The sequence below is a fragment of the Aspergillus luchuensis genome, chromosome 5 (genome assembly GCF_016861625.1).
Source record: "Aspergillus luchuensis IFO 4308 DNA, chromosome 5, nearly complete sequence".
NCBI classification, from domain to species: domain Eukaryota; kingdom Fungi; phylum Ascomycota; class Eurotiomycetes; order Eurotiales; family Aspergillaceae; genus Aspergillus; species Aspergillus luchuensis.
Genome location: NC_054853.1, coordinates 1,218,986 through 1,233,230, shown reverse-complemented (window position 1 = coordinate 1,233,230; position 14,245 = coordinate 1,218,986). Strand labels below are relative to the sequence as shown.

General features: G+C 49.7%; 5 protein-coding genes and 1 non-coding gene across 6 annotated transcripts; 4 read left to right on the top strand and 2 right to left on the bottom strand.

Annotated features, from left to right (window-relative positions):
* Positions 1-301: 301 nt before the first annotated feature.
* On the bottom strand, positions 302-794 carry AKAW2_50437S (uncharacterized protein; the record flags this gene model as incomplete). The annotated part of the gene is made up of 5 exons (XM_041690255.1): positions 302-312; positions 383-463; positions 509-569; positions 626-679; positions 747-794. 5 exons carry the CDS (start codon positions 792-794, stop codon positions 302-304), a joined length of 255 nt encoding a protein of 84 aa, XP_041543858.1.
* A 752-nt stretch (positions 795-1,546) lies between these two features.
* On the top strand, positions 1,547-1,652 carry AKAW2_t50002A. Its single transcript has one exon. It is a non-coding gene; the product is annotated as a tRNA-Gly (tRNA).
* A 657-nt stretch (positions 1,653-2,309) lies between these two features.
* Positions 2,310-2,783, top strand: AKAW2_50436A (uncharacterized protein; the record flags this gene model as incomplete). The annotated part of the gene is made up of 2 exons (XM_041690254.1): positions 2,310-2,319; positions 2,395-2,783. 2 exons carry the CDS (start codon positions 2,310-2,312, stop codon positions 2,781-2,783), a joined length of 399 nt encoding a protein of 132 aa, XP_041543857.1.
* A 338-nt stretch (positions 2,784-3,121) lies between these two features.
* On the top strand, positions 3,122-4,608 carry AKAW2_50435A (NADPH oxidase family protein; the record flags this gene model as incomplete). The annotated part of the gene is made up of 4 exons (XM_041690253.1): positions 3,122-3,749; positions 3,806-3,870; positions 3,924-4,080; positions 4,196-4,608. The coding sequence occupies 4 exons, from the start codon at positions 3,122-3,124 to the stop codon at positions 4,606-4,608; spliced, it is 1,263 nt and encodes a 420-aa protein (XP_041543856.1).
* Positions 4,609-6,149: 1,541 nt separating this feature from the next.
* AKAW2_50434A (uncharacterized protein) lies at positions 6,150-6,524 on the top strand (the record flags this gene model as incomplete). The annotated part of the gene is made up of 1 exon (XM_041690252.1): positions 6,150-6,524. One exon carries the CDS (start codon positions 6,150-6,152, stop codon positions 6,522-6,524), a length of 375 nt encoding a protein of 124 aa, XP_041543855.1.
* A 572-nt stretch (positions 6,525-7,096) lies between these two features.
* On the bottom strand, positions 7,097-8,140 carry AKAW2_50433S (uncharacterized protein; the record flags this gene model as incomplete). Its single annotated transcript, XM_041690251.1, has 4 exons — positions 7,097-7,312; positions 7,365-7,578; positions 7,634-7,920; positions 7,982-8,140. 4 exons carry the CDS (start codon positions 8,138-8,140, stop codon positions 7,097-7,099), a joined length of 876 nt encoding a protein of 291 aa, XP_041543854.1.
* Positions 8,141-14,245: the final 6,105 nt, after the last annotated feature.

Below are 14,245 nucleotides of genomic sequence, written 5' to 3'. Positions count from 1 at the left end.
CACGTCACTACATAAGGAGTATGCTCACTGAATGTTGTCTAGGAGAGTGTGCCAGGAAGCTAGTGCGACTATATGGTCTAGCTACAGCTGCCACGGGCATTCCTTCGGTTGAAAGCACATGTCCCAATGACCACAAAGGTTGACACAACAAGGCCAGGTGATGGAAGAATCTTCTGACTATTGTTCATGAAAAATGGTGAGGGATAGCCGGAAGCTGATCGCTACGTCATGGAAAGAGTAACCGCATTCTTAAGAATGGACATGCCAGCCCTCGAGAAGCCCAGCCTTGGTTTGCTCGGGATTATAGGCTTGCTAGTTCACCTGATTAACCAACAGCTTGTAGACAATAATCTGGAGTATTGGGTTGGTCTTGGGGGCTTACAGATCGCTTGGTTTGGCCGATGAGGGTGGTGCGCATGGTGCGGTCTGCGAAGACGTCGGTCCCATCTTTTGTTCGATTCATCTAATAATAAGTTAGTAAGGTTGCGTCAAGAGGACACCAACTTACGCCTCATAACAAGCTCGGTGGGTTTGCAACACGGAGGGGTTGACGTGCTAGAACGGACTTCCTGGCCTTGGTCAGCCCACTCCATCTGGAAGAAGCTGCCGTTTTGCATTGCCATACCACCCGACTATCCCCCGACTCCGAATCCCTTTGGTGAATTGCAAGACCCCATATCTACATATGGTCTGTCAATCCCAACCACCCGGTCTATTTTCAAGGGCTGGGCGATGCGTGTGCTCACCATGGCAGTAAACAATGCCCATATAGTCATGAATATGGCAAGAAGCATGCCTGAATCTGAGAGGAGTTCATGTTCTGATGCGTGATATGCGATCAATATGTCCACACTTTTTGCAGTCTGGTCAATTTGCTCGACATCCCGACAACCCCATTTTTGGTAGGGTTGGATTGGAAATAGGTTTCATTGTCGGGGTGGGATGCTGCTGGCGGGAAGAATACTCATTGATCAAGTCCGCCCGGAAATATTAATGCCCGGCACGGCCATGCTCGACATTGAATTATTCGAAACTGGAGGCATCGGAGGCTGAGCAAATTATCAACCTGCTGACCTGGTTTTGATGAGCGATCCCTTAGAGTAGGCAATATATTCAATCTTGGCGCGCCTGTTGATTTTGTATGCTTCTCGTAGAGTTACCAAAAACCGGCTGTGCTGGACACGCTGGTTTAGCTAGTGTTGGTCATGATACATATATATTATTGGTCAATCATGTACGAAAACTGTACTGTAGACCATTGATGCGCACGATTACAATCGCGAGCGACAAGGCCTACATCTGTAGTAGCCTCAGGTAATAGTATATACAAATGCCAGTATACCCATGTGTTGGTCTTCTTGCTTTACGCCTTAAGCTCAGAGGTTGAAAACCGAGGACAATATTCCCTCGGTGCGCATTCGGATTCTCCCGGCGGGCTTCAAATTGATCCCCTGGACAGCTTCCTCATAGGGACTAGTCCTGGGGAAAAGATTCGGGAGAGAGTCTGGGGTAGGCAGGGTGATAGTGCAAAGTACTATATCCCTTAGCCGGTAGCGGTGGCGTAGTGGTAAGCGCTCCGAGGCAACTTCCAAATATGCGGGATTGGTCACCTTGCTTTTTGGAGGTGGTGGGTTCGATTCCCATCGCCGGCACCACATTTACCACAACAATGGAATTCGTTCCCACAATAGTACCCAACCCTTCCCCTTATGGCAAGGTGGAGAGGAAGAGAAACAATTACAGGCCTCGGCGAGGCTCCAAATTTGTCAGGAAAGCAATAGTTTACAGCAAAGACATGTATTTAGAGAGATAGCTCCATAGTGGATACCTGCATATCGCCTAAGCGAGGGGTCAGCGTATGAATATACTACTACTACTACTACTACTACTATATCCCTTGCCTACACACAGCTGATTCGAGTTCGAGCGGTGCTTCTACACCGTATAGCGGCATACGTAGCGGTCGGACACAATTCCAGTTTCAGATCAACCTTTGTCAGCATGTAGAGCTAGGGCAAGATGAAAAGATGATCTCCCATAAGCCACCATGGTAAAAAGGCCATCAAAATCTAAGCCTGTCGGACAGAAACAGAAGCTCGCTAAATACCCATTTAGTTTTCCTACAGATTATCTTCGGCACACCCCAAATTTCTGATGCCTGGGCATCGGATTGGAAGCGCGGAAAGGACCCAGCGTTTTTCGGATTTAACCGCATGGTTTCACGGGCAATTAGCGGGTGTCTGTCGTTTACTTGACCGTTTCACCATCTTCAACTACAATAGGAGGGGCGCGGAGGCCAACCATCAATAATGAAAGTATGTAACATCTAGCTGCACCGGTAGCCCAAAGTCGACGCCGTGAAATGCTTCTAAGTCGACATCTCCCATCTGCCAGATCCGGCTTTCGCTCCCCCAGAAGCAATATCTCCAACCCTCTCAGACCTGTATAAACGGGCCACCCAAATCCAATACGTCGATTGGTACGGAATATGGATTGCTGCCTTGCTGGGCGCCTGGCTTCTCACGCGGTTGGCGTACCAGCTTGGGGGGGGGGGGGGGTGGTGGACTGTCCAACGCCACATCGCGACCTCCCTTGGACGGCGTCTCGGCCGCGAGTTGCCGTGGCTTCTCCAGAATATTGACATCGCCACCGCTCTCGCGGCGATCTTAGTTGGGGTGCTCTTGGGCGCCAACATTGTCCTTCTACTCGTCTCCGCCCATGGCTGGGCCGACGTCCAGCAACGTGCGGCGAAGCTCGCCGTCCTGAACCTATCGCCGTCCTGAACCTATTGCCGCTCGGTACGGGCCTGACCTTTGGCCTCCCGGCCCATCTGCTCGGAATCAGCCGCTCTACCGTTGCGTGGTCGCATCGCTGGTTTGCGCGGGTGATGTCCGCCCATTCCCTGCTTCATGGAGCCATTGCCATCGCCAGAGCGGATAACCCGATCCCCTCGATGAGGCATGACTGGGTTGCCTTGCTGGTCAGTCACCACACCGCCCCTACATGATGATGACTGTGACCCGAGAGCGATACCAGTAACCAGGGTTAGGCAGCTGCTGCCATTTTGATGATGATCCCTGTGACCTTGCATGTGGTCGTCCGACGGCACTGTCAGGTCGCCATGAGAATCCACTACCTTCTGGCGGTCACGGCAATGGTGGCCCTGGCGTATCATACGTGGGACCAAGGATCAGAATCCCGCTGGCAAGTGATTGGTGCTGGGGCCCTATGGATCTTGCTGAGTTTCGTTGCCGTCTCTCATGCAGTTTTCGTCCAACAACGCTGGAGTGCTGGACGGCCCGCCGTAACCATACGTCCCTTTCATGATCTGCTTCGCATGGACATTACAGTGTCCCCCCATTGGCGCATCCGGCCGGGGCAGTACGTATACCTCTGGTTGCCTCACGCGGGATTTCGCTCGTGCTTCCAACTCCAGCCTTTCTATGTCGCCTACTGGGATGACCCGCCCGAATCGCGCATCCTGTACGTTCTGACCCGAACGCAAGCCTCAAGCCTCAGCACACAACTCTATCTCCGCGAATGGCTACACCAGCGTCGACAGCCCGCACTGTTGCTGGGACCATGCGGCCGATCGATCGACTTCTCTCTATTTGGGACGATTGTGTTCATCGTAGAGGACATTGGTATTTTGCGAATGCTTCCCTATATCCGCATGCTTGTCCAGGATAGCGAGCAACGGCGGGCCATGGTACGCAAGTTGAAAATCGTGTGGCAGATGCAAGACTTTGGTATGACCGTCTCTCCATGCACTGTCCGAATCCGCAGAGATCCTAACGAATCCTAGACCACCAATACTGGCTGGGCGATTGGATGCAGGAATTTCTGGATCTCGACCGCGGTGAATTCAAGGTATGTGACAAACACTCTGCGTGACATTAATAGTGTTGCCCTGACTCCGATAGATTCTTGAATTTCGTCTGTATTACCTTACAAAGGGGCCATCCGTTAACCCCGGTGAGGGGTTCGGAGAGCGAATCAAACTGTGTCAAGGGCCACTGATGGCCAGAGAAATCGTCCAAGGCCACCTGAGCAAGCGCCGTGGAAAGCTAGCTGTCGGTGGTAGGTTTAATTCCCACCCGATCAATTCACCATCAACCTACAACCAATGAGACGGGCGGAATTATGGCAGGCCGTGTCGGACATGCACCTCAAGACTAATGATTGTCTACCATAGTTTGTGCCCGCCAGTCGATGCGCCAACAAGTCCGTGATGTTGTTCAGCCTCGGACGGGACCGGATATCAAACTCTTTGACTTCGACCCGAGGCAGGTCATGCCCGGGAGGCTCCTTGTCGCAAAAAGGACATTGCAACCGCTCCGGGCCCAAGTGACTTTCAGCAGTGGGTTGCCTCTCTCATACTTGAAAGTTACTGAGAATAACGTGAGTTCCAGCATGCCTAGGACACAACGATTCTCCTTACGCGCAGCCGATCCCATGTGGCAGTGGCATCCATCGCTGCTTCTCGTCTTCCCCATACAGTCCAATTCCTACACGCCCAACACAGACCGGACGGATTTCCAATTACCTCGTTTATTGGTTGGTGAAAGGTCCACTCGCTTGCGGGGCCGCACCCCCTTTCCTCAGTAAGCCTTTGATGCTGGCACATCTGTTGTGCCGCCGCGAACAGATCCCCCATACCCTGTGGGGTCCTGCCAATGCTTAACATCACCGGCCGAAGAGCTACAACCGCTACAGTGCTCACACCGTGGTCACTTAACCCTACTCTGTTGCGGTAAGCTGTTGCATATGAGACTGCACGGGCAGTCTTCGGTGGTCATTGAGCAGCTTTGGATCATGTGATGACGAATGTACAAGGGAACCCAACCGGAGCCGTGCCCATTCGCTGTCGGTATATGCTACGCTGGAGCCTAGCGAGCATATACAACTTCTTTCCCTGTGTTGGGTTGCCTCGAATACTCCATGCACTCAACCCGTATTGTCGCAATCATGAGAACGATCCGTTATGTTGAAGGTGCGGCCCGGGACCGACGACATCGCCGTCGGAGCAGCCCCTCCCCATTTTTGAGATCCGTCGGTTGGTGATTGTGCCTTTTACCGCATCGAGCAGGACCCGAATTTTGAGGTCTCTTGGATGCCTGCTGTGCTGTCGACTAGAATCGGAGTTATCCTACGTCTACGAGGACCTGGCGGCTGTTTGTTATTGTCTTCTTCTTATGAGGACCCAATTTCCTGACCTGGAATGGGCCCAGCATCCTATCTCCGCATACGCATTCCAAATTGCCTTTCGACACGCCTCTGTCATGCTGCTGGCCCCCATTGATTGGTTAGTAATGCACCTTACGGTCGTCCGTAAACACACGTCGAAATCAGTCACCGTCTCTCCGTTATTCCTCTCGCGCGTGAAGTGCGCCCTCGTCAGCCTCAGACATTATCGCAAACAGATCTGGGAAGTCATACGTCCATACATGCGGACCATCGATCACGCGGATCATGGATGTTCAATGTTGATGTGGCCAAGAGGCCAGCAGGACCCCGATACCCTCGGCAGATTCCTAGTGTTTCCCGGGATAAATCTAATGGATGCTAGAAAAATCTTGGACTCAGAACGTTTTGTTGAAAACATCTCTGGCGGGTCTTGATATGGAGAGCATGCTGGCTTCTTCCTTAGCATGTGATAAGAGGTTGGAGGACCAGATTGAGATAGCCTGTATTGTTTTATGGGTTCTTTGTTTCCTGGCTCTAAGGTATGTCTTTCGCTTCCATACACAAACCCATCCGTCTACCGATGGACCGAGAACCCAACTCAGGAAATCCAGCCCCAATTATTCTGGGTTATGGTCAGGCAAATTAAGACCTGACTGCGCCTAGTTTGACCAGTCCCTAGTCGGTCACCGTTGAGTGCCACAAGGATCGGCGAAGTTACACTCGGGCCCTGGTCTGCCCATGCCTAGAACCGTGGCCTTAATTTAACTTCGGGCTTGCGTTGGGTGGACCGTTTTGCGCAGGGCTGGAGCGTGGTGTCACCTTGCTTTTAAGTCAACAAGATAGCCAGCCTTTACAAAGCATCATGTGCGTTCTAGGCTGGGGCCTCTCGTCTTCGCGGTATCCACACATCTCACAGAAATCTCGTTCTCCTATCATCATTTGTACTGTATCCTCCGACAACAATGAAAACCCGCCTACCACGACTGAACGAATTCAGGGGAGTACTCGCATCAGCTGAGAAAACGCCGTATTCCGGGACCCGGTCGAATGCCGCACACTTCATAGAATCAGCTCCGCCAGACGACAGGAAACTGAACTTCCAGGCAGTCTCAGTTGAGGCCATTTTAACCCATAAAAACGTCGCAAGCGATAGAGATGCAATGTCGGAGGTTGACAGTGTGGTCACAAACGAGCTTACTGAGCACCCCAATAACGTGTCTGATACGTCTCCGAACGCTCTCACGATATTGATCTGCGAGTATGTCCCGTTCCATGACGTCCCAAGCCCGGTTGTCATTCACCCTCGAACAGTGCTGATCTGTATCTTCAAGTCTTGAACACAGAGTCCGGTGAGCTTATATCAGTTGCGATACCAGGAAAACATTTTGCTCGCGATGCCCACGTTCGATGGCCAGGTCACTATGGCGACGACGTTGTAGGCATTTAGTGTCGTATATATAATTTGACCTCGCGCCAAAGAGTACATCGCGAGTGTTTTTTTTTTGTCTTCCTAAAACAGTACGACTAAGCGTGCAGTGGGTTCACGACGCGGACTCTCCCCAGTATAGCTGACTCAGCAAGCGATCGGCCTGGCGGTGATTTGCCCGGCGGACGCAAACAGCCAGACAGACGTATGGCCATGACGCCAAGTAACGTGGCCACGCGTTTGCAGACATTAAGTTTCCTGTATATCTCCCAACTAGCTGCACATGTTTCATCATTATATACCTTGTTACAAAAGGGAAGCCTGCGAACTGCCTATAGAAAGGTCCGGCATTGTCAACCAAATGTTAAAAAAACCGAAACAAAAAAGCCCCTTCCCCTGCGTAGCGGCTATGACCCAGCAGATCCAGCATGTTAATCCAGGTTACGCCGTGCGTGTTGGCGCCGACACACAATACTCTAGGCTTTACACCATGTCCGGTGGACGACATACTGGCTCGGGACGTTTAACAGACGCCTCGGGTACACAGTCCAGAAGCCGGTTTGTGCTCCGACCGCGAGCGCGCGTGGCCTCCTGCGGTGGCACACCGTCCGGGTGGTAGTGATAGCGCAGCCGATCCAGGGCGCTCCGGAAGTCATCCAAGATGATGGTGTCGCTCAGGCATTTGAAAACAAACGCCAACTACAGCAGGGTCAGCATGCTGATCTTCTCCTCGTCAGTGGCGGCCACTCACCTTCCAGAACGGCTCCATCTCCGGGGGGTAGCCTAGGCGATTCTCGACCCGGATCACACACATGTCCACCACGGCAAACAAGATGGAAATCACCATGAAAAGGAGCATGACGCCAAAACGTGGACTAATGCGGATCAGCTGCATCAGCGAGCACCCATAACCCCGCTGGATGATGTACAGGAGAAAGCAAGTGGTGAAGATCCACCAAGGGTCCCTAGATTCAGATCAGCAATGCCGAGCTTGGAAAGAATTGCGCTGAGACACCGCACCGGAACAGCGGCTCGAGTGGCCGAGTGGTGGTATATAAGGCCTGGCCCCGATTGAAAAAGGCAAAGTTGGCATAACTTTCCATGACCCAGTAGGGCTGGGCCGCCAGCAGGGTGATCAGATACAGTCGCGTGCCCCAAGGGGTGAAGAATCCGCGAATTTTCATCCATGCGATCACGTTGTGGAGGGTGTGCGAAATCGTGAGGCCGACTGCCGTAACTGAAAGATACCAGCCCTGGGCAGGCGCATGGAGAAAGATGAACGTTCCGTGCCCGAGGGCCAGGGCAAGCTAAGCGTCCGCATCAGCAGGGGATAGCGCCCCTTCCGCCCAAAGACAAAGCGCAACCTACCTCTGCCACGATGAGTTTGTGCAGGAGCACCCCCTTTTTCAAGTTGGCCGTGGTGATAGCAATCATGACAACACGGGAACCCACGAGGAATCCTTGTCCCCACGCCTCCATGACAAGGATGTCCGGGTCTCTGGGACGATGGCCAGCACTCAGCGTCATGTTCCGCTCTCATCTAGCTCTATGAACGGAGAGTTGAAGGAGGTCCCTACATCGAAGATGAGACGGCGATTAAATCATCGGGTGTGATTGAGCAAAGCGTTCGCCGCCCGGCATCGTCAACTGCCGTGGGCGATGGAGAGTAGGAAGGAAGCCGGCGACTGTGACTGTAACCAGCAAACGATCGACATAAAACTAACCAGGCCTTTAGCTAGACCAACGCTATCTCGAAAACTTAGACATTTATCGGAGTTCCAGCCGCGCCCTGCATGCGGGCTTCTTTTGCCGCTCCAGACGGGGAGCTTGATGCTGTAATCCGTAGAGTGTCATCCGGCACTAACGTTTATGGAATAGGCCGAGCCTACTCAGTCCTCCAATGTGCCCTCCTTACCTCTTAAGTGTCGGCCTGAAAGGACGACAGCGGCTAGGAGAGTTATACTTTCCGACTATTGACTTTTAGCGGGATATGACATAAAGAACGGGAGGAAACGGCACAACGACCACTATTCTGGTTCCCTTTATTTCAATTATACTCAACAGTATTTTTATTATCTATGGCGACAAGGAATCTTTCTATTCAAGTGAAATCCTCAGCTCAACGGTCATTTAGCAAACAGGGTTAGCCGAAGAAGTGCATCCCGACGTCCGCAGGGTCCATATTAACGGTCCGTGATCCGCAAGATTGCCAGGACTGTTACAAGTCTCAATATCTAGACCATGGGGGTGCTACCCTTTCACAGGCTTCGACTGAATATATATCGCGTGGAAGTACACGCTCCCGCGACAGCTGATCTGTAGCTCGACTATTCCCATTGTTCCTTCCCCACTGTCTTCTCGGTTATAGTCAACTCTGCTACTCCAACTCACACCCTGCATTTACTGCTGCGGAAGAACACTGTAACGGGCGTTGAGCCTCCAGCTAAGATAAAACTTCATCCCCTCACACAACAATGATTTCAGGGAACTGACAGCTGCAGCCTCGAGGGCACCGCTCAAAAAAAAATCAAAATAATAAAAATAAATAAAAAATGATGGCGTGTGACTAAAACATAATTTTACCAAGCCCCTGACGAGGCGCAATATGAATCTCAGAGGCTCGAACAGGGATTGTGGCCGGACTCGTGCAGGGTCGATGTGGTCTCTGCCGCAGACAATTCAGGGACTCTGCAACCTACGACAGCTATGTAGAGTTCAATCCAACGCCCCGACTCGAGCTAGACGAGTGGTCGACAGTGAGCGGAACAGACTTCCAAGAGAGCTGTGGGGAACCTGAAGACACTCGAATGTGACTGGTGTGGAAAGAAAGGAACGAAACGTGGTTTTTGCTCCATGTTTCCATCGTCTATGTCGCGGTTACGGCGGAGCTGGAGCTCCAGGCTCATTGGGTGATATGTTCCGAAGCTGCATATCGAATCAACGTGTATCTCTGGTTATCGCAACACCCAAGAACACCATCCGAGTTAGTCACCACGCACTCTATCACTTACTTTAGCAGTCAAACCCTTGTCCATTCAGAGCACGTAATTCACTCAAATCGACCAGCTGCTGGGCTACATTGTCATCACATGCAACTCTCATGCGCTCTCCTTTCGCTGCCGTCGAAACGACCACGGCATGTCATGGACGCAAGCCCCATGTATATGGTATTACCATAGGATACCACAGAACTGAGCCTCGTCGCTCGTGATTGATTGTTATTCGTATTGATAGTCTTCTATGCATGGACAGTTAGATATATATATACCTATATGCCTACAGTGACCAATACCAGCTATTCCAGGGCGTCAGGCACAACCGCTTTCGTAATTCCACGAGACAGCCAAAAATGAACAGGCGCGCCAAAATCGAATACACTATGTCCAGAAAAATGGGTTCGTCGTTAAACCTAGGTCAGTAGGTCGATCATTAACTCCACTTTTTCCGGTTTCGAATGATTCAGTGCCGAGCATTGTCATGTTGGGCACGTGTGCCGCCAGCAGTATTTCATCCCAACCTCACCAGAAATAAGTGAAATCAGTGATGTCAAGCACACTACCTAGATAAAAAATGTATGAACATCATGATCGCATCTAGCACATCAGGTTGTAATATCTCTTCAAAACCATTGGCGTGGACGTTGTGCATCTGCCAAATGGGCAATCCTCGACTCTGATTTGGAAGATCGGGTTGTCCTTCTCGGAAACTTGACAAATGACAGAACCAGCTCGAGAATCATCACATGTCGTGATACGTACACCAATGAACGATCTTCTGCTTGTAGGGATGCCAGGCATGTATTTATACCTACTTGGCAACAGCCGGATCCAAGTTCCGGGCTCCTTCCCTGAGTGAAACCTAGTCCTTCCGGTGGACGCATTATAAAAGATTTGGAATGAAATATAGCAGATTTCAGGTAATAGTATCATATTTCTGTCAGTTTTCGTCTTCTACTGAGAAATGCATGAGAAACAGACACTGGTTAAAAGGCCGCACCAACAATTATCCTTGGACAAGGCCCTCGGTCACATAGCATATCCTGGCAATGACGCCCCTGGCCACTAAATGCTTGGATAGACGGCATACAGCTGTTTGTGGGACGATACAAATAACCATAAGATCTTCTTCTAGAGACCTGTACCTTCCGGTTACGGTTGTTGTTGGGGTTTCGTGCAGATGTATTACCTCACTCATGTTGGCGGGAGACGGAGAAAAGAGGATGAAACCTATCAGAGGATAATTTATCACTGACCAAGGCTGATTCAGTTTAACTTGCACTTATCGCATTTTCCGTATCTTCCGAGAAATTCCTGTTTCTTCTCTTCTCTCCATTGACATTCCTCCTGGTTACAAGATAGAGCTCCAGCGTATACATGTCTTTTACCGCAAGAAAAGGAGTGATATAACGTCCAACACATGGTTAGTGATCCTGACTTTGGAGGCTATTAGCCATTAAGATATTTCTACGACGCGATCAGTATTAAGTAATTACCTTTCAAGTAGGAATCGTTAGTACTTGCAAAATACAAGTTCAAATGATTAAGCGATATACTGGATATGTGAGTTCCCAAATCGTAGCGGCCCAACCAACTCGAATCTCCCTGCTCTTAACACAACAAAACCTGATACTGGCCACTACAGGCGTAAAATAAATAATAATAAAGCTTTCTTTCCTCCACTCTTTCCGGATCGTCTCATATCATAGTCGTCCAATTGTTTACCGAGTGAATGGCGGCGGAGGTGGTGCTCCTGGTTTTTTCACGCCTGTGGTGTCGTATGCGCCTCAGCCAGGACTGCCTTTGCGAATGTTTCGAGTTGTCATAGCTTACCTAGATAGTAAGCATTATGATGTATTCCTCTCCAGAATCGAGGAATCGGGACATACTTACTGTACAACGGGGTCTGCATGCATGTGTCAAGCGGCATTGTAGACGAACAGCGGTCAACCTTGTAGACACCGTGAGGGTACTTGCGATGATTGCTCATTAGCGGGGCGTGGTTTTACTTGCTTATCCAGAAACCCGGCACTATGCCCTGTGCCAGTAACTTCGCAGGTTGCCTTGTCTTATGACACAGGGCCAGCCACAGTGCGGCCGAGTGCCCATGCTAATCAAACTCGATGAATGCGGAGTGTTCAAGGCCAGCAATACGCTAATTCTGCGAGACGGAACTCTTACCAAAGTGCTAGTTTAGGGTAGCCTTATGTCTCATCATGTACGCTCCCCACCGCAGTAAGCTCCAGCGATTGCTGTCTCTTTTCGAATTTCGTCTGTTGCTCCTTACCATTTCCAAGCACTTTGCACATCTTCCATGACCACACTTACTATAACAGATGCTCCCGTGGATCACTCCAGCCCCTAGTCTAAATGCACAGTAAAATCCTCTGAGATGTATAGGAGGACTTTGTTCCATCCAACCAATTTTCCAGCCATTTCGGACCATCCGGTCCGTTACAGACGGAGACACCTTGCCTACAATCCCTGCAGTCTCCCCATGTAGATTACGCCTTGTACGTGAAATAAATTTCCTTATCACTGATTGACGAATAGCACGTTCACTAGATGATAGTGCTATGAGAAGCATAGAGCAAAATATAATTCGTATGCGAATGGGGAGAGATAGTAGCTGATTCGAGGTCTGGTTAGTTTCAAACCCAGGCATGCAGCGCACTTCACTCACACTATCAACTGGGAATAGCACGTCGGCAAGTACTCCAAACTGTCCCCGGGGTGCTGTTCTCGTGCTCAGGGGAACAAGCGCCATGTTTGTGTTGGAGGAGATAATTTTCCTTTGCGGTACCCCTCTTTGGAGAGGTTGTACCTTTTTCAAGATTTGACTCGTGTATACTATTCCCAAAATGGTTTAATTTCGATTGTCCCTTTTAAAAAATTTGAACTGAAACGCCAATCACTAGACCGAAGCAGACGCTGTCAGCTGGAAGCGGCCTCACAGCCCACAACCTCAGCTAGGTCGTCAGCATTGCGGAAAATGACCAATCTAGCTGGAAGTTACGACACCCGATGCATCTCATACAGAGAGTCGTCGCTTCTTTTCTACGTCGAGATATTCTTTCACCCAGAACCTACTGTAGAAGAGGATTAGCCTAATATGTTCGAATCCTTTAAAAAGAGAGTTTTCCCTGAGAATTCAGCGAAAGAACGTGGGCTACCATGTACGTCAATTGGTTTGCGTAGCGTATTTGTAGGTAAGCACTTGTATGCATTTTTCCCTCCAAAGTCAACATGTCAAGCCCACGTTACCATTGATGATGCTGGTGAACTGACATAGAATGAGTCAGTTCGGTAGGGTTCTAGACTTTTCTATGCTAAACTGGATCAAGTGCTTTCGGCAAAGCTAGCGTCTCGACAGACCATGTTGGGTTGGTACAAGAGTTTTTCCTTGCGTATTTCAGGCACATACCCGAAGAGGACTAGATTATATGTACACACCGGTATGTACGATCTAACCCACTTCGGGGAACAGCCGGCCGAACATGCCCATGTCCCTATGTTTTACTCCGGTCTCGCATAGCACAACCCTTCTGTCCGAGGTATGGAAAACAAAAGTTTCTTGCTGGTTGTAACCAGGTGGATAGGAGGAAATTGTTAGTAATAGTAATTAAATGGTATTGGCGGCTCTAAAGTTACTGATGAATGACTAGCAATTATCACAAATAAATCTACTTCGGGCATTATCATGTTGGAGGACATGGGACTTCCAACTATCCATGCCTTCAGAATTCTGGACGCAAAGAGAATGCGCGCAAAGATAACTTGTTATTGCAGACTTGTTAGAGGCAGGGTAAGGATTCGGCAATAGGAAAGCACAGTGTTAAATAAACAAATCTCTTGGAGGACCTAACTCCAGGCGGTGCACCCGCGCGTCGTCTGTGCATTGCTTCAGCGCCCGGAAAGTGCATTTTCGTCTCTAGTCTTGTCCCAGCATACCGCAGGCAGAATGAGTCAGGTGGAGGGACAGGAGTGGACATAAGAAAAGGGAAGAACCGAATAAGGTATGGAATTATTCATAGAAGCCAAGGACATGAAATCAATGCATATCATGTGAGGAACGGAACCATGGAATGTAATACAGTCGGGTCAACAGGCAAGATGCCAAAAAGCTATAGAGAATTTACCATGCGCCAATAGGCGCGGCGCATCAAAGCTCCGCATGTCGGACCAACCTCCTGTAAAAGTTGATGCCCATTAAGCAGTCATGGTCTCAGGGGACTAGACTCTTCCTCTGATTAGCTTATCTATTGAGATAGTAGAAACAAAAGAAGTCTATACCTTCTGTATAGTGGAAGGACAGATAGTCCCTCGACAGAACCTCGTCTCCAGTTCCGTTGGTAGAGCATTCTCAGGAATAAGAGAAACCATAGAATGGCTAAGATGATGCCAGTATAGACAAGCAGTTCACGAAACCAACATAGACATATGATAATATAGAGTGCTAACAGAATCAAAAATACCATAATTATTGGACAGCGAAAAGAATATTAGCTATGATGAATCGTGGTAATGTATATCGACGTGTGATAAAGGATATTGAACAGGACAACCTTTGTACACTTTTGTACACTAGGAGCATATGGATGCCCGACGGCGTTTTTATTTCGGTTTTAATGAAACG